The sequence below is a fragment of the Pipistrellus kuhlii genome, unplaced genomic scaffold (assembly GCF_014108245.1).
Source record: "Pipistrellus kuhlii isolate mPipKuh1 unplaced genomic scaffold, mPipKuh1.p scaffold_m20_p_7, whole genome shotgun sequence".
NCBI lineage: Eukaryota > Metazoa > Chordata > Mammalia > Chiroptera > Vespertilionidae > Pipistrellus > Pipistrellus kuhlii.
The window spans coordinates 36189918-36207107 of NW_023425573.1; the positions used below are offsets into that span (position 1 = coordinate 36189918).

Here is a 17190-nt window from a genome sequence, read left to right on the forward strand (position 1 = left end):
TGTTTTTTAGGGGGGAAAACTGGCAGGGATGAAAAGAACATGTTTTTGTGGAGCTGCTTGAAGCTGTTGGGAGACCCTTTGAAACTGGAGCACAACCTGGAGTAACGGATTCTCTGTCAGCAATTCTCCCCAAGGCCTCTCTTTCCTTCTCCCTGGCAGGAATAGATGAAGTCCGGGCTCTCTTAGGCTACGGATCCTCCAGTATGTATACTAGTGAAAGCTGGGGGTTTTCAAACCATGGCGGCAGCTGGAACATTGGACTTCATGGGAAGTCATGTTCATTTGCAGATTCTCTTTCAGTCACCCTTTGTACATTTTCTTGCCTCCCAGATAAAGTGGTTCCAACTAGCATTTTGTAATTAAATAGAGGGAGAATGGGGGGGGGATTTCTGCCTTTAAAACAATTTCATGTGGACCTCTAAAAGATAATGACTGAGCATAAAATCCTTCCACAAGGAAACTAGGACAAAGTGGATGGGAAAACTCACCCATCCTCTGCTTCACTGTGGCCTGGCTGTCTTGTGCTTGGGATGGGGGTGAGCATGAGGGAATGGGGGGCAGAACTGGATCCGATGCAATGGCTTCCAGGCGGGCAAGACTGGTTTCAACCCAGCCCCTGATGATGGCACGCCAGCCAGAAATTGCCAAGACCCACTGAAAGCATTAAAAGTAACACAACCAAAACCAAAGAGAAAGACACATAAGCGGGGAACGTTGAGGAAAAAGCAGCTTGGGCACAAGCTTACTTACCAGGCTCCAGCTAGAGGGAAACTGAGAATTCAATTCAATTAATGAGGGGCTAGGAACAAAAGACTTCCCTTCTTCCCAACTATGGAAATAACACTCCACCTCCCCCTTATACCCACACTGCCAAATTTCAGGACCCTAGGCCTCCTCCAGCTTCTCTCTACATCCCTTTCCTCCTCTCAACCCCCCCAAATTTCCCCAAACAAGAAGATTATCAGGAAGATAATCCCATCAGAGGCTTTCATTTCCACTGTAACACATTTTCATTTTAGAAAGCAGAGGGAGCGAACTTGTTTCCAGAATTTATTGCATTATACATGCGACCAGAACATGCACAGAATGGACAGGTTGCTGTTATATTCTACCAAACCACAGATGCACCACAAGGGATAGGCTACAAGGCATAAGTCATCAATATTCCATCTCACCAAGGACAATTGCTAAATTCATTTGTGAAAGGATACATTGTAATGTGCTTTTTAGTCCCCCTCCCCGCCCCCAAAGCTTGTGGATTTTCTTAATCTTTTTTTTTAAATATATATGTAATTTAAGTACTTTTAAGTACTGATGTATTCAAAACGCCATGGGCTCATGGACTAACCACACACAGACCTTTTGTGTTAGGAAAAACATGAAAAAGTCACATTGCTGAATAGATGAATGGATGGATTGATCAATACTCTACAGTTCCAATAAGTTAAGACCCAAATGAAAATGCGCATTAACAGTTACCCTGCATTACGATGAACAAAATAATACATTACACGTGCTAGTTTTATATATATATATATATGTATATATATACTCATGGGGATTACAGATCACTTGCAGCACGAACAGAATAACCCCAAAGTCACATTCTAGCAGGAAAACAAAACAAAAAACAAAGAGCAAAGAAGGTTTTTGTTTCCGCCTTCCCGGTCTTCCAGCACTGGGCCCCGGAATTGGGGGCCCCCCTCTCTGATCCTGGCCTCCCACGGGCCCGGCCGGGGACCTAAGAGAAGGTGAGGTTGGCGGTCAGTTCTCGGATCCGGTTCTCTCGGCTCATCTTCTTGAGTTTCATTCGGCGGTTTTGAAACCAAATCTTGACCTGCCTGTCGGTGAGGTTAACGCTCTTACTGATCTCTAGGCGGCGCTCGCGGGTGAGGTACATATTGAACAAGAACTCTTTTTCCAATTCCAGCGTTTGGTGCTTAGTGTAAGGGCACCTCTTCTTTCTGCCACTCTTTGCAGTGAGCCAATTGCTGGTTGGAGTATCAGACTTGATTTCCTCTAACAAAATTAAAGGGAGAAGAAGGGGGGGGAAAAATCAAGATTTTTTTTCTTTTTTTTCTTTTTTTTGTCTCTCAGTCTGTTCAAATGTACCCTTGGCCATGACCCTGCAGGCAGCCAGGTCGCTTTGGGAAATGCTGGTATTAAACATTACACACACGAGGTGGGCCTTGGAAGGGATTAGTAAATGATACCAGATTACTTTAAATGCCCCAAATGATAGGATGGGCGGGGACCTGGCCTTCTGTGTCAGGGTCCTCTCTCAGCTTTCTGACCTGCACCGAACATTAGTACAATAGTAAACTTTTGGGGTCTCCCCAGCAACATGCTAAGCGGTCAGCTCCTAACAGGGCTGGAGTGGAAGAAGCAAGCCACAGGCTGGACAAGGCTCCAAACCCCACTGCTGCCTCAGGTCTCCGTCTGCCACTTCTCCCCCACTTTCCCTAGGCAGGTGGGGGGCCACGCAGCCAGGTCCCATTTTCCTTTAAAACATAACTGACTACACCTTCTCCACCCTGCCTGGGCACTCAGAATTTCCTGGATGCTCATGCCTTCTCACCCCCACACAAAAGCATTGCCCAGAAATGTAGCTCCTTAACGTGGCCCACCTTTAGGCACTGGAAGAGAGGCTCAGGGGCAGGGTTCCTTCTCCAAAAAACCCCGAGTCCCTGGCTCTTTGCCCTGGCCCAGCCCTAAGGCTGGCTCTGCCGGGTTGGCCAAGCAGGCTATTCTCCTCCCTTCCCCCTTTGCCCCCTTTGCAAATGAATTGCAAAGCTCGAGGCACTTTCCCCAGACAAAGCCAAGGTTACCTAGCCCCGCAGAGGCAGAGAGCCCTTGTTTCCCCGCTCAAGCGCCAAGCAACCAAGCCATCTCGTTCTCCTGGCCGCCCCCAAGCTCGCAGGATGCGGGGTGCACACACTTAAACGCGAACACGGTGTCTTGGACCACCTTGAAATCATAACTGGGTCAAAGTTGGGGCTGCAGATCTGAGCAGGAGAAGGCAGGGTCTGGGGCTGTGTTTATGAGCTGCAGGTCATTTGCACTCTTTTGTTGCATTTCAGATCTAGCTCAGGAAAAATAAACCCAGCAAGCCCTTCCTCTGGCCAGACGCCATCAGCGTGGGGCCAGGACTAGCCAGGAGGGCCAGGGCAGCGGGGGAGAAGCGGGGGTGATCTGGGGATGGAGAAAGCCCCCTCTAAAAGCTGGGAGGAGCCGCACCGGCCCATCGGCCCCGCCTGAGCAGCCAGGGCCCTGCGCCCCGGCACCCAGGTGCTCCCTCTTTGCCGGGTTCCCGGGCTGCGCGCCCCGCTGGGGTAGCAACCCTGCTCATACCGACCTTTGCTCTCCTTCTCCTGCACTTCGGGGCTGGACACGGAGACCTCGGCCAAGCAGCTCCTTTCTTCCGGAAGGCCGCCCTTGGCGTCCGGGCTCTCCACCTGGGAGACTTTGCTGGGCTCCTGGCCGCTTGCAGGCTCGTTCATCTTCTTTTCCATCTGCAGCTGGGCGGCCGAAAGCTGTGGCTTGGCCGCGCCGCGAGGGTTGAGCTGGAGCATGACTGTGGAGCTGCCTTCGGGGCTGTTATTGTACTCTTGGGTTTTCCCGGTGGCGTAGGTCTGACTCAGTCTAAAATATCCAGGGACAGGAACCTCGGGGTTCTCAACGGGACAGGACTCGGGGACCAGCCTCTGGTACGAAGGGACCTCGGCAGAAATGAGTTTGTTGCGCTTATCGGAATACATGCAGCAGTTGGATTCTTCCTTAATGTTGGTGGTGAAGGAGCAAGCGGGGACTTGCTGTGTAACAGGTTGCTCTATTCGACAGGATCTGTTCGGGTCTGTCCAACTGTCTACTTGAGGTATATAAGGATGCACATTCATACCCATATTTTGGTGGTTCACTTCTCTTTTGGCCAGAGACGGGAGCAGTCCACAGGTTTGCATTCCATAGGTCCCCATGTCTGCGCTAGGTGGTGGCATGTACATGCTGGCGCTGCTCGAATAAAAACTGTCACTCCTGCAGGCACTGATCAAGGAATCTACTAAAAAAGTATTAGCAGCAGGAGAGCTGTTGGGAAAGGACATTTTGGGGAGGAATTTGAAGAAGAGAGATTGTGTCCTTTGTAGGCTGACATCTCTAGGAAAACATTCCCCGTGTAATTGTGGATGCCTCTGCCGACCACATGACAACCAAGCCAATGAGATTTGAAAATGGCCTTGAGCCGCAGCCTCCTCGCAGGTCACGTGTTCCAGAGCCAGGCCGGCCGGCCGCGTAAGCGCGGACAACAGCGACATCTACTCTGCGCCCGAGATAGTGCGCGCCGGAGACGCCGGCCCGCGCTCCCCGCCGCCCGCCGGCCTCCCCGCCGCGGCCGGCCCGCCCGCCCCTTGCCGTCCCCCACTCGGGCCTCTGGGCCACGAAGGCGGAAGGAAAGGCTCCGCCGGACGGGCCTCGGGAGGACACGCGCGGGCAGGGAAGCCGGAGCGCCGTGGCGCCTGCACACAGAAGCATTCCACGCACACACCCAGGCAGAACGCTCCCGCGCGGGCCGGGGCCGGGGCCGGGCGGGGGTGGGGGTCCAGGCTGGGTAATTGTGTCCCGGGCAGCCTGGGAAGGTGAGTCGCTTCCCTGGGGCCTGCGACATTCCACCCTAGGAGTCCACGGAAGAGATCTCCCGCGCAAAGACGCGGCCAAGGTATCCCGGGGGCGCAGAGGCAAGAGGCCACGTAGCCGGCCGGCCCCTGAGGCTGAGGAGCGCTCGCCCCAGCGCTGCCCTCTCTCTCCTTCGGCCTGCCCGCCCCGGCTCCAGGTTCCTCCGCCGAGCCGTGTGCTTTCCGAAGAACCACACCCCGACCTTTAGGGCTGGCGCTGGGAGCTTTCAAACCGAAGACAATCCCTCGCCGCAGTTCTGTTATCCGCAAAAACGTTCCCATCGGGAGAACTAAACCGCTGTTTCCCTCCCCACACACCCTGATAATAGAGGGCAAAGAGGAAGAAAGGAAATATTTTTTTTCAAAGAAAGAGGAAAACTCTCGCCCTCAGACTCTTAGAAGTTTTAGAAAACTGACTGGGCCAAACAGGAGAGAGAGAGAGAGAGATGCAAAGGTGTCATTTGGTTCTTCTGCAAAGAAAAATGTTTTCCTTTTATGGATTTTTGTAAAAGCATTGGTTTTTGACAAGTGCAAGGTACAAAAGGTTGTGGAATTTATTAATACATATTAAGAAGAATAAGGGCGATCAATAAAATTCTCATCTACATTCTTGGGCTACTTGGTAATTTTCTTGCTTCTGAAGGTTTTTAAAGAGTTATACCCGCTGTTGCCACACACGGGAAGATATTTTATTAACAAATCAATCGAGACTTTGTAAAGGATAAGATTAATAGTTGGGATTTAGCATAATGGCGTTCGCTTTATGAATTATTGAAAATTATACTATTGATTTTTCCCCTTCAGTACCAACCAAGAAGGTCAATTTTTGTTTTAACACAAATTGTCAAATATTAAAAGCTATACTTTTGTCAGAAGTCGAGTTTTGTAATTTTGGACAACTCCTCAAATTATCTGACACGGTTCTGTTTGGGTAAGAGGAGGGAGAGAAGGGGAGGTGGGTAAGGACCTCCGTCCCCTGTTTCCTTTGTGAGGTAAAGTTCTATAAAGAGGATTTGGTCTGGGCATGTGGTTGAACTCATTAAAGAGCACCACCATCACCGCCATGGAAACTCAGAGTTTTATGAGAAACTTCTCCCGAGACTTCCTCTCTCCTTCTCTAGCTGTAGGCGGGTGAGCAACGCTATGGGAGCTTCGGCCTCCGGCAGTAGCAGGGAGCTTTAACCTTGATTTCTTCCCAAAGGCTTGCCCTGGCCAGCCCAGGTCGCTGGGGCTGTCCTCTGGCTTCCGGATCCCCTTCACTGCATCCGAGAGAAGAAAAGGGCCCCTAGCTCTGATGGCGACCCAGTTCTCTCTCCAGACATCCGTGCTTGCTTCTCCCCGCATCGCCCTGTCAGGGGCTGGCCTTGGAGTTCAGGCCCAGAGACTGAACTTGTGGGCAATTTGGGTTTCCACCTCAGCAGAACAGTTCTTTGGAGCCTGATGCTAAATAAAGCACGTCAGCATTCTGGGGGGACCCACTCGCCCACTTGCTCCTTCCCCAGAAACCTTTTCCAACAAACGCTCTGTCAGCCCCTCCCCAAAAGGAACGGCCCCTGGCCTGGTGGGAAAACAGGGGTTGGACATTATTTTCGGCCTTGGGACGGCTTCGCCTGTCCCCTCGAATTGCCCTCACCCAAACAATAACCCCTTTTAAAAAACTCTGCGGTGGCAATGAGACAGACCTTTCAAACCTTTAAGCAGCTGTTCAAATACAACATCATTGTCAGGTTAAAAGCCTGGAGCCTCTTACTGCTCGGACTTCAGGATGCCCTGCCAGGGAAGCCGCAGGGTTAAACATTACATTACATTTTCACAGGGTTGTCTGATTTTAAGCATGGGGAGGCGGGGAGAGGGAAGAGGATGAGGAAGGCAGAAAAAAAAACAAAACACCAACTTTTTGCTCTAGTCTGCTAAGGTCCTATTCCCAGCGAACAGCCACTGATCAGCACACTGAAAATTGCTTTCTTCAAAGGCGGAGGTTATCATCCCAGCCACGGCAAAACGTGCCCAGGGCTGGACAAAATGCCCGCTGCACGCACTCTCGGCAGGCGCCCTGACGCCAGCCTGGCGCTCCAACACCGTCCCTTTCCCTCTCCTCCAGGAACTGGGTTGTCCAATTCTCCCTATCCCACGCAGAAGGCAAGACTGTTCAATCCAACTGGGAATAAAATGCCCTTTCATAATATTTGTTTACACACGAAAAAAACAGCCAAGCTAAAGAACAGCGATTCCTCATGGAGCGCAGCCTACCAGGGCAGGCAGAATCTGCCTTCCGATTTGAGAGCCTTTCTGTTTCAGCTCCCGGTGGCTTGGAGTTCAAAGTCACCCCCACATTGGATTTGGTTTTGAATGAATCTATTTCATGCACAGAAATGAAAAAAGTGTATCAGATATAATTTTGAATGACCACAAAATTTGATTTTATTATTTTTCAAATTTCTGCCTTCAGACCAGCTCCTGGAGGCCGGAGAACTGCCAATATTTCAAAGAGATTTTATCATAAAAATCAAGTAAAAATAGTTTTAATAAGAGAGAACCATCCGGGCAGAGGAGGATGGAAAGTTTGTCTAAGACCCTAAGGCTGAGATGAAGCGAATGGAAGGAAAAGGCAGTGGCTTTCAAGGCCAGCCTTTATTTTGCTTACGACTATTTAATATAGCCGCATTGCCACTGTTCTCGATCATCTTTAGATCAGTGGGAGCAGTTACCATTAATAATAAATCAATATTGTACCATAAAGGAGATGAATATCCACGTTTCTACCAAAACATCCTTCTCCCTGGCACAGTTCTTTCCGGAGGAAAATTAAAAGGGTCGCTTTGTCAAGAAATTAGCATTTGCAATCAAAAACTGGTTTGCATCTGTGCTTTCTTGTCCCTGGGAAGAAGAGCAGGAGCCTTGGGCCTGAGTGACCTTGGGGGCCTCTAGGTTTGCCCTGAAGTTTGGGCCCTGTGTGGCCTCAGGGCTGGGCCACCCTTAGGGGTACAGAGTGGATGGAGACAAATTTAAATGGCTGCTTCCTCAAGGCGCCTCTTGGGGCTGTGCTGTGCACCTCCCAACCAATGTGAACAGAAATCAGGGGAGCAAATGGGGAGACTGGGGAAGCCACCACCAACCGGATGAGGGGGTCTACGAAAACAGGTAAAAGGGCCTGGGCCAGGGCACACCTCTCCCTTGCAGACACAAAAGATTCCTTATTTAGCGCATTTCCCCTCCACTTCAAGATCTGAGACCCCAGAGACTCTCAAGACACATGACCAACCTCCAGGAGCCCCATAACCCTGATGGATCAGCAGAGGTCAGGTCCACAGCCCTCAGAAATCCTGATCCAATCCCCTGGCCTTTTCCAAGTCCGTCCTGGGAGTTACCAGGAGGGAAGGAATTGCAAACCGATGAGCATCCGTGATCTTAAGGAAGGCTGCTGGCCAAGGCCCAGGCCGCCCTTCCACAAAGCCATATGCACCCCCCCTCCCCAGTCACTTAAAGAAGAACACAATGACATTTGGGGAGGAGAGTTCTCACCCCAAGTGAACTGAGGCCCCAGGAGAGGCCCTGGGAAATATCACTTCAAAATATCTAAGCTGGACCCACAGTCTGACAGGCTGGAGCCCGGGTGTCCGCAGGGAACACCCATGCCTCTGGCTGGCGCCTCTCAGGGTGCTGTGGTGCCCCAGCCACCCTGGAGCCACTGAAGCCGGCTCCCAGGGGTGGACCCAGGGCCTTTGGTCCAGGGTCTGGAGGGAGGAGACAGAGACAGCGGAGCCTGCACTCATTCCGGGGTTTCATGAGCTTCACAATGAACTTCGAGGAAGAAGGGACAGTTATACCCATCCTTAGAAACCCACGTCCTAGAGAACTCTCCTTTGGAACCACCCTTTAGGCCCAAGGCTGGTAACACAGACCCTCCCCAACGTCAGGGGCTTTACAAAGGGGGTGGGGTGGGTGGTGGAGAACAACAGGAGACAGGAAAATCAAATTCTGTCCTCAAGGCCTGCAGGCGGCTTGGAAGGGTGACCAGGAGTCTGTCAAATGCAAAGCCCGTTTGCTTCCAATGCACTACCCATTCCCTGCCGCCTAGGAGTATAAATGTTAACCAGGACAGTCTGCCGCTTCCCGAAGCCGCATCAGCTAGCCGGCGCCCCAACTCACAGTCCGGCTTGTGCTTCCCGCTTGCTACCCCATAGACCCTGAAGCTATGCTCTACCTGGGGGACAGGGGGACTTTCCTTGCCCAGAACGACCTCCCTCCTTAGTCCCCTTTTTTTCCTGGGACCACACTCAGCTACCTTGCTGACGCCCCATCTGTCTTAAACAAAGCCTTTTAATCTCAGGGGGTCGAAGAGCGCTCAAGACGGATACGGTTTTGGGGAAGGGGTGGTCCTATCCTCATATTGCTCTCTGCACGCAGACTAACAGGAATATTGATTCCCCCTGATTTAATTAACACGCAGTGGCATGACCTATTTCGAAATGCACATATCAGTCTTTTCAAAATCTCAACTAAACTCCACCGGTTATAACAGGGTGCTCCTTGCGACATCTTTATCTTTAAAGAGATCGCTATTTTCAGAAATAGGGGCGGTTCCCTTTTCTCTGTCTTTATACAACTGCCAACATCGCATAGCTGCTCAGGACAAACAAATAGCAAACGAATGCCTTAGCGGCCTTCTGTTTCTAACGGGGCTGAGATTGCCTATTAGAATCCAGTAATGGACAGACAGGGTACCGCGGCCCCTCCGCCAACCGCGGCTTCTGGAACGTGAGCACGCCCCCGTGTGGCTCTCCAAGGCCATACAAATGGAAAATGCTATTTCTTGCCTAAGGTGGTGGACATACAAGCTTGCTACATTTAGCCGCAATAAAAAAAAAAAAAAAGAAAGAAAAAAAAAAGAAAAAAAAGATAGATGGAGAGAGAAAGAAATAAACCAGTTTTAAGCTCCTGGAACGATCATACTAATACTACTAGGGCACTGACATTTTAACGCACGCCCATAATTCCAAACAAAGGAATCCCTTTCCAAACGAAATTACTCAACTGTAGACTTTGTTTCTATTGCATCTTTCACCAAAGATTGTAGGACGCTTTTGAAAACAATATATTTTCTTTTGTTCCATGTCATAGAAAGTGCAATAATTTATTTGACAAGGCGACAATTTTTAAAATACATAACGAAGGTGTAAGTCTAAATAAAACTTCCTTTTTCAAATGCCTGCATTTAAAACGGAGGTTCATTATTAGAGCAAAGGGGACAGCTATCTATGACTCCCCTTAAACCCCCCACCATTTTGTAGCTGTATTAAAAACATGCTAGTAGACCTTTTAATCTAACTAGTGTTGTGTGTGTGTGTGTGTGTGTGTGTGTGTGTGTGTTTTAAGTCAGTTGCTATTGAATTACACAAATGCTTGAAGGGAAATTAAGATTATTGATCCTGAAATTGGGAATTTGCTTAGATTTATGGTGAGCCTCCATATGATTCTGTGTGGTCATAAATGTGTGTGGGGATCTGGATGTGTGAGCATGTGTGTGAGAGTGGGTGGCGGATGAATATCACAGAAGAACCTTAAGGCGCCTAATTATTCAGAAAGGTTAAAGGTGATGACCTTGACATTTTGGAAGTTCAAAGGCGTACACTTATGCACTTATGTTTTTCCTTGCCCCCTAAAGCTTTGGCAATTAAAAATATTTTTGCATTTGGAAATGCGTGCTTCCTCCGAAGAGGCATGTGGTGCAGTATATCTTATGGATTTTTTTTTTTTTTTTTTTTTTTTTTTTTACTTTGGGCTTATGAGAGGTTAAAAGTCACAAGATTCACTTTACTCCTTTTCAGAGAAAGAGAAGCTTTTCTCACTCCTCCAGTTTATTGCACATTGCGGAAATCTCTTTTGGGCCCACCAGAAGGTGTATAATATAACCCAATTAAGCTGTTTAGAACTTTGGCTTTTATGGTGTTGTCTAGACAGTTCAAGGTTTTGTAAACAGCTTGGCCTGGTCCTGCCACATAAAGTGCAGTACGACCCACCCACCCCCCAACACACATTCTTTAACTTGAAGCGATAAATGTGGACAAAGCTGGATCTGCAGCCCTGGGCCCTATTTTAGGAAGACGAAGCGGCTTATCTTCCCTGTTCCAAACCCGATGTGACACCAGCAAGCGCCTTGAGACCTCTCTGCCCCCTCTGCCCACTTATAATTTCCTTTCTGCAACCCCCCCCCCCAAGTGCTCTGATATTGGTTTCTTCTTTTAAGGGACCTTGTCTCCTTGACACTTTGTTAAGAGTGACTTTGGGTTTTCTAACCAGTTTTTAAAAAATGTTTTTTTGTTTCGTTTGTCCCCCCCCCCTCGCCTCCTCCCAAATTCCAAGTTCACTAGACTAAGGCGGAGGGAGGGTTGCTACTTCCGTTCCTGCCGCCCCAGCTCATCCTCTGGAGAAGTCAGCACCAGGGTCACATCCTCAATTCAGAAAGTCATCCCTAAAGTGCTTTTAAAAACCAATGCCCAGTACCAGTGGGGGGCAGGGGAGAGGACAACTCTCACTTTAACTGAATTAAAAAGCATTTCACTTGAATTTCAGTTGCACGGTGGGCGGGGGAGAAGATTTCGGCCACTAAAACATCCTAACCAGACACTAAAATTATTCAAAGAGGAAATTCCATACAGTGTATTGAAGCTGTAACCTCCGTTTTACTAGAAACCATTTATTCACACAAAAGACAGTGACTCGTGCCTTGATCCGACAAACCAAACGTACATTTCCCAGAGTTTAAATAATCTGCGTTCACCGAGGGGGAAGGACAGGGTCCCTTAAACTCAGAACAAAAACAAGTGCCTTGGCAGCCCAGGCCTAACTCTCTACAGATCCCACAGCGTCCGCCCTGGGACCTGGAGGGAGAGAGAGGGTAAACAACAGCACACTGGCGGTAAAATTGTAAAGGGACGTTTGCATTACCATTTTCCCCATATTAGGATCCATTCGGCCAAGTCCCCGGCCTCGTCCGCAGGCAGCAGTGGTCGCTGGGAGGTCCCGAGTTGACCGCGGGAAGGAATGGTGGAGTTCCACAGAGAAGAGGCGTCATTAAACCCAAGGACATTGGGCCTACCGAAAGCAGGCTGGTGGGGAGGAGGGTGAGTGCGTGGGGCTTGGGGCAGAGGGGTGCTTCCTGGAGCTCTCAAAACAAGGGGTTTCCAGTGAAATACTGCAGACGGTCTCTGTTCAGTTTCTTTTCCTTCATCCTGCGATTCTGGAACCAGATTTTGACTTGCCGGTCAGTGAGGTTGAGCATCCGAGAGAGCTGGAGTCTTTTCTCTTTGTTTATGTACACGTTAAAGAAAAACTCGCGTTCCAGTTCGCGGATCTGGTACTTGGTGTAGGGACAGCGCTTTTTCCGGGACCGCTGGGGGGCTGCTGCAAGGCAAAGAGACCGAGGGGTGAGAGAGGCCGCCGCCTGCCAACCTCCGCCCACCCATCCTCCCGCCCAGGCCTTGGCCAGGGCCAGGCCTGGGCCCTGCTGGGGACGTCCCCTGCGGCTGTTGAAAGGCCCTGCCTTCGTCGCGGGGGGGATGATATATGGGCGGGCACAGGAGAGAGTGCGGGGCGAGGACGTGTGTTCACACCCTGACACACCCTCACACACACACACACACACACACACACACACACACACACACACACACAGCCTGGCACCCAGGTGGGGGAGCAGGGCTCCGGGCAGGCTCTGCGCTGGAGCCCGAAGCCCGAAGGAAGGGAGAGAGACACGAGCGCGCCGGGCATCTGCTTGGACCCGGCCAGCAGCGCGCTCGGGCCAGAGACTTGGAGAAAGTCCAGTCCAAGGACCAGCACCCCCACCCGCCGCCAGCCCCTCCACCAGCACCTCCGCCAGCACCTTAGCGCAGGAGGCGCGAGTGTCCACACTAACACATGGGCCTGGGATCTTCCCTCCTTCGCGCCTCCCTCCGCGGTCTCCAGCACAGACACACCCCAAACTGTGGGCAAAGCTCTCCGTGGCGATTAATGTGCTCCTCCAAGTCCACCTTAAGCCCACCTAAATTGGTTTCCTATCGTAAACACGCTTTACAACGGCCCGGGAAATCTTATAGGATGTATAAACCTCTTCGAACGCTTATAAAGTAGCACATAAAACGGCGCAAGCAGAGGGAGGCCCCCGCGTCCCCCCCCCCCCCGCCCCGCGCCCCGCGCCTACCTGTGCCGCCGCTCTTCTCGGCCCCCGCCTCCCCCGGGGGTCCCTCGCCGTCACCCCCGCCGCTGCCTTCCGCCGCCCCCTTGGGCTCCGAGGCGGCGGGGGTCGCCTTGGCGCAGGGGCTGCCCCCGCCGCCGCCGCCGGCCCCCGCCTTGGGGTCGCCCTTGTCCGCGGCGGCGGCGCCCTCGGGCTGCGGGGGCGCGGGCGGCGGCGGCGGGGGCTGCGGCCCGGAGAACGGGGGCCCGGGCGCGGCCTCGTAGAACTGGTCGAAGCCCTGCGGCAGGATGCCGTTGCGGCCCACGGCGCTGTAGAAGTTGGGAGCGGGGCCCGCGGGGCCGTGCGGCGGCCCCGGCGCGGCGCACACCGGCTCGGGCGCCTTGAAGAGCACGTCCGGCCGGCGGCCCGCGGGCGGGAGCAGCTCGCGCTGCATGGCCGCCTCCTCGGCCGCCGCCGCTGCCGCCGCCGCCGCCGCCGCCGCCGCGTAGTAGGGCGCGTAGCCCCCCGCGCCGCCGCCGCCGCCCCCGCCGGGGCCGCCCCCGCCGCCGGCTCCCGAGCCCCCGCCGCCGCCGCCGCCGCCGCGGTACGGCCACTTGGCGCGCTCCAGGCCGTAGTCGCGGAAGGCCACCTCGCGCACGGGCTGGACGTGCGGCGCCAGGTTGGAGGAGTACGGGAAAGCCATCTGGCAGGACGACGGCTGCGACAGGAACGACGGCTTGCTGGCGAAGTCCGACGGGGCCACGTAGTAGGCGCAGCCGGGCAGGTACATGCTGGCTGCTGCGCTCGGGCCGCACTCGTCAAAGTCGTTCATGGCTCCGCGGCGGCGTGCGCGCCGGCCAGCCCCGGGCCGCTCCCCGCGCCGCCAACCTGAGCCATGGATTGCACAAGAGGCTCGGGCCAGGATCAACTAAGCAAAAATCCCCACCGGGCGCTGACGTGCAATTCATCTTGATTGATTCTGGTGGTAATTATGTCACGTGACGCCATGGAGAGAGAAATGTCCTTATATCTATATCAGCGCTCGCCAACACGCCCCGGGACGGCTCCTGGCGCCGAGGCACGCGCGTTGGGGGGCGGATCGACCTCCCTCTCCAGCCAGATCTCCTTGGGCGCCCCCGGCTAGGCTAGGCGGCTCCGCGGGCCGGTCACCTGTGCGCCGCCGGTGGCTGCCACTGCCGGGTGCATCTGCCACCGCCCGCCCGGGCCGCCCGCCCGCGCCGCTTAAGTACGCGGACCGAGGCTGGCGGGGAGGAGGAGGGAGGAGGAGGAAGGGGGAGGAAGGGGGAAGGGAAAGGAGCGGAGAGCAGAGGGGGGAGCCCCGGGCCCGGGGCACTGGGGACTAGGTGTGAGGGTGTGAGGTTCCCACTCTCCACACCCCTCCCAGCAGCCGATCCCTCCCCCGCGACGCCACCACCCCAGCCAGCGTGCCAGCGAGGAGCTTGTTGCTTCTCCTTCAAGGGGCGTGATTGCGCAGCTCTCAGGCGCAAGGAGTCTGATTTACATATTTCTCTGCCAAGCGCTTTCGCTGCGGAGGAACTTGGCTCTCTTCACTCCTGACCTCGGGAGCCCAAGTGCCAGCCTCGGAAAAACCCACTCCAAACAGCCTACCAGGAGCTCACCGGGGCTAGGGCCTCGGTGCCTACTCCGACCTGTCGCCCTCTTTTCTCCTCTCTCTGCTCCTGTCTCTCTTTCATCTTCTCTCTTGCAGCCTTCTCAGTTCTTGCTCTCCTGGTCCTGATTTCTGTTCCCTTCTCTTGTTTCTTCCTTTCCCCTTCTCCTACTTTTCTATCTCCTCCTCTCTGCTCCGTCTCCTGATATTCTCTCCTCCTTTCCCCTAGATGTGTGTCACAGCCTCTATCTGGATCCCTGTCGCCCCTGCCTTTTTCCCTTTCAGCGTTAAAGTAAGGGGGACATCCTGATGGCCCCTCTAGAAGCTGGGGGGTCTGATGAACAAAAGGACCTGGAGTCCTTCTCTCAGGGTGCCTGGCCTTCAGCTCCCCCCCCAACCAGAGACAAGCCACCCGGCCTCTGCCCTTCTCCCCTTCTCTGCTTTCTGGCAGGAGGTGGGACCAGCCGGCCTCACAGACAGCCCAGGCCCTGTGTGGGAACCCATCAAGGCCTGCTTATCTGCCATTATCTCCCCCTGGTCTCCTTTCTGCCCTTGGGCCTACACAGTCACTGCCCCCCCTCTCCCCAAGTCTGTTGATTTGGGGGGTGTCTCTCAGCAGCTCTTGCCTCCTTGCTTGGCTCAGCTCTGAGGACCTCCCATCCGCTTGCCCCAAGGCCTCGCTCTCCTTGGTGGCCACGTCCTCCCTGTTTCCTAGCCTAAGGGATCTAGGCAAGGCCTGGGCTCCCGCCTCCCTCCGGAAGGGCCAGCACTTTCCAAAGGTAAAACCAGCCTCTCAGAAAGATGCTCCCCCAAACCCAAATCCCAGAATCCAGGGTGGGAAGTTGCTCCTTTCCCCAGGATTCCTCTGCCCAAGCAGTCAGAAACACTGAGTCCTGGGGCTCAGCCCTCCACTCAGGGCAGGCACAGGCTGTGCAGGGGTTCCCTCCCTGGCTCCGGCCACTGCGGTGCCCCCGAAGTGAGCTCTGCCCACAGTGCCGACACACAGAGAGAAAAGGCGGGTGATCCGAGCTCCTATCTATTTTCTGGCCAATGTCCCCTCTCTTCCTCTTTCTCTCCTCCCTTCCCTTTTCCCTCCCACCCACCCCTCTCCGCCCCCACCTTCCTACCTCTGCTTTCCTCCGAATGAACACAGCACAAACTGGTCCGTGGCGACTGGAAGACAAGGAACCTCCCCCGTCTTCAACCCCCCCCCCCCCAACTGCCCATCCTTTTGTGCACCTCCTCAGAGCTGGCACCTTTACCCAGATCCCAGCTCCAGCCCCTTCTCCTCAGCCCGCCCGCCCGCCTGCCCGAACAGTTATCCATCCGCCTTCCCACCCGCATCCCCGGCCTAAGCCTCCTTTTGGGCTCTTGTTGACGCCCCTGGATCCTTCTCCTAAAATGGCTCCCGGGACACCGCTCACTAGCCCCGCGGCAGCTCAGGACCTGGGCCACCGCGGGCGGGGCCCCGGGCCGGGCCGGGTCTGTCTGTGCCTGGGGGCACACACAATTCTCGCGCCTTCTCCTCTCTGCATGGGGTGGGGTGCAGGCATCCCTCTGCCCCCCACATGAAGCCTGCTGGCTGCCTAAGAGGGAAATGGGGAGGACGAGCCATTCAAGTTCAACGACATGGCGATGGCGGCTCGGGCTGGAGCCGCGCTCTGGCGGGGGAGGGTTCGCCATCGGCGGCGGCTCGCGGGTGGAAAGAGAAAAGGGGCCGGCAGGCCCCCTCCGCGCGTTTGCCCCGACCCCCGCCCCCACCCACACCCAAGCCAGGGCTTTCGTTCTGGGACCAGCCCGCTTCGTCCTTTGGCCCCAGCTCCCTTTCTCAATCTTTATCCCAACCCCAAAGAAAACCGGCACCTCCCAACCCGCGCGTCCCGCTCGCTGGAGAACCTACCGTGCAGACCCCGGTGCGGTGGCCTCGTCCTTCCCTGCTCGACCCCACTCGAGGCGCAGGGAGCGCCCCGCACCCTCCCCGCACAGCCCGCAGCTCCGCGAGTGGCAGCTTTCCGAGCAGCGCCCGGACGCTCTGCGGTAATGTGGAGCCACCCAAGATAAGACACTAACTTGACCTTAACTTTGTCAGGGCGCCCCTGGTATCTGGAGAACGTGAACAGACACTGTCTGGCAGCTCTCGTAAAAGCTGCCTGGGGAAGGGATTCTGAGTCATTTCATTTATTGCCACTACAGTTCTGCAAGAAAGCTTTTCCTCCCTGCCAAACTTTAATTATTTATGCTCTTTTAGGAAACGAAAGAAGAGGAGAAACGAGGGGAAAACACCCAGAGCCAGTCCCTTCCTGCAGAGCCTTGGGAATGAGCTCCATAAGTCAAGAGACTGGAGAACAACAACAACAACAACAAAATGTGGGGAGATCACCTTAGTCCAAGGACGATCAGACGGGCGCCCAGCACCCCCACCCTCACCCCCACCGCCACTAAGGTGGGTGGATACAGCTGGGAGAGGCGGGGTGAAAGGGCACCCCCTTCCAGGCACACACATGAATATTTACAACAGTTCTGGATTTCTCCTCCACCCTACCCCCCCTGCCTCCCGGAAGCTTCCCCAGCCCGCCTCCTGGGAGGGAGCCCCGGGCCTTAAAAGCGTCCCGTAGGCTCCCGTGGGTTCCCAGTCCATTGAATGCCAGAAGAAGCAGTTTTGGGGGTTTGTTTGTTTTTTCTTCCTCTCGTTTAAAAACCATTTTCTTGGTAAAGAGGCC

At 54.1% G+C, this 17190-nt stretch overlaps 2 protein-coding genes across 3 annotated transcripts; both read right to left on the minus strand.

Moving 5' to 3' along the window:
* Positions 1-1037: 1037 nt before the first annotated feature.
* HOXD10 (homeobox D10) lies at positions 1038-5044 on the minus strand. Its single transcript, XM_036421282.2, has 2 exons — positions 3356-5044; positions 1038-2019 (listed from the first exon to the last, which is right to left on the minus strand). The coding sequence occupies exons 1-2, from the start codon at positions 4308-4310 to the stop codon at positions 1742-1744; spliced, it is 1233 nt and encodes a 410-aa protein (XP_036277175.2). The 5' UTR covers positions 4311-5044; the 3' UTR covers positions 1038-1741.
* On the minus strand, positions 1923-15504 carry HOXD11 (homeobox D11). 2 transcript variants are annotated; one of them, XR_004984902.2, is made up of 3 exons: positions 12868-15504; positions 11616-12071; positions 1923-2019 (listed from the first exon to the last, which is right to left on the minus strand). XR_004984902.2 is itself a non-coding variant. In XM_036421283.2 (2 exons), the coding sequence occupies exons 1-2, from the start codon at positions 13670-13672 to the stop codon at positions 11836-11838; spliced, it is 1041 nt and encodes a 346-aa protein (XP_036277176.1). In that variant the 5' UTR covers positions 13673-15504; the 3' UTR covers positions 11331-11835. The 2 variants fall into 2 exon arrangements, 1 of the variants encoding a protein (XP_036277176.1); XM_036421283.2 differs by lacking the exon at positions 1923-2019 and having other exon boundaries at positions 11331-12071.
* Positions 15505-17190: the final 1686 nt, after the last annotated feature.

Coding starts and splice junctions, on each gene's coding strand:
- HOXD10 (XM_036421282.2), bottom strand. CDS start 4,310: ATGTCGCTGTTGTCCGCGCTTACGCGGCCGGCCGGCCTGGCTCTGGAA. Junction 2,020..3,355: donor GCAGGAGAAGGAGAGCAAAG/GTCGGTATGAGC, acceptor TAATTTTGTTAG/AGGAAATCAAGTCTGATACT.
- HOXD11 (XM_036421283.2), bottom strand. CDS start 13,672: ATGAACGACTTTGACGAGTGCGGCCCGAGCGCAGCAGCCAGCATGTAC. Junction 12,072..12,867: donor CGAGAAGAGCGGCGGCACAG/GTAGGCGCGGGG, acceptor TTTGCCTTGCAG/CAGCCCCCCAGCGGTCCCGG.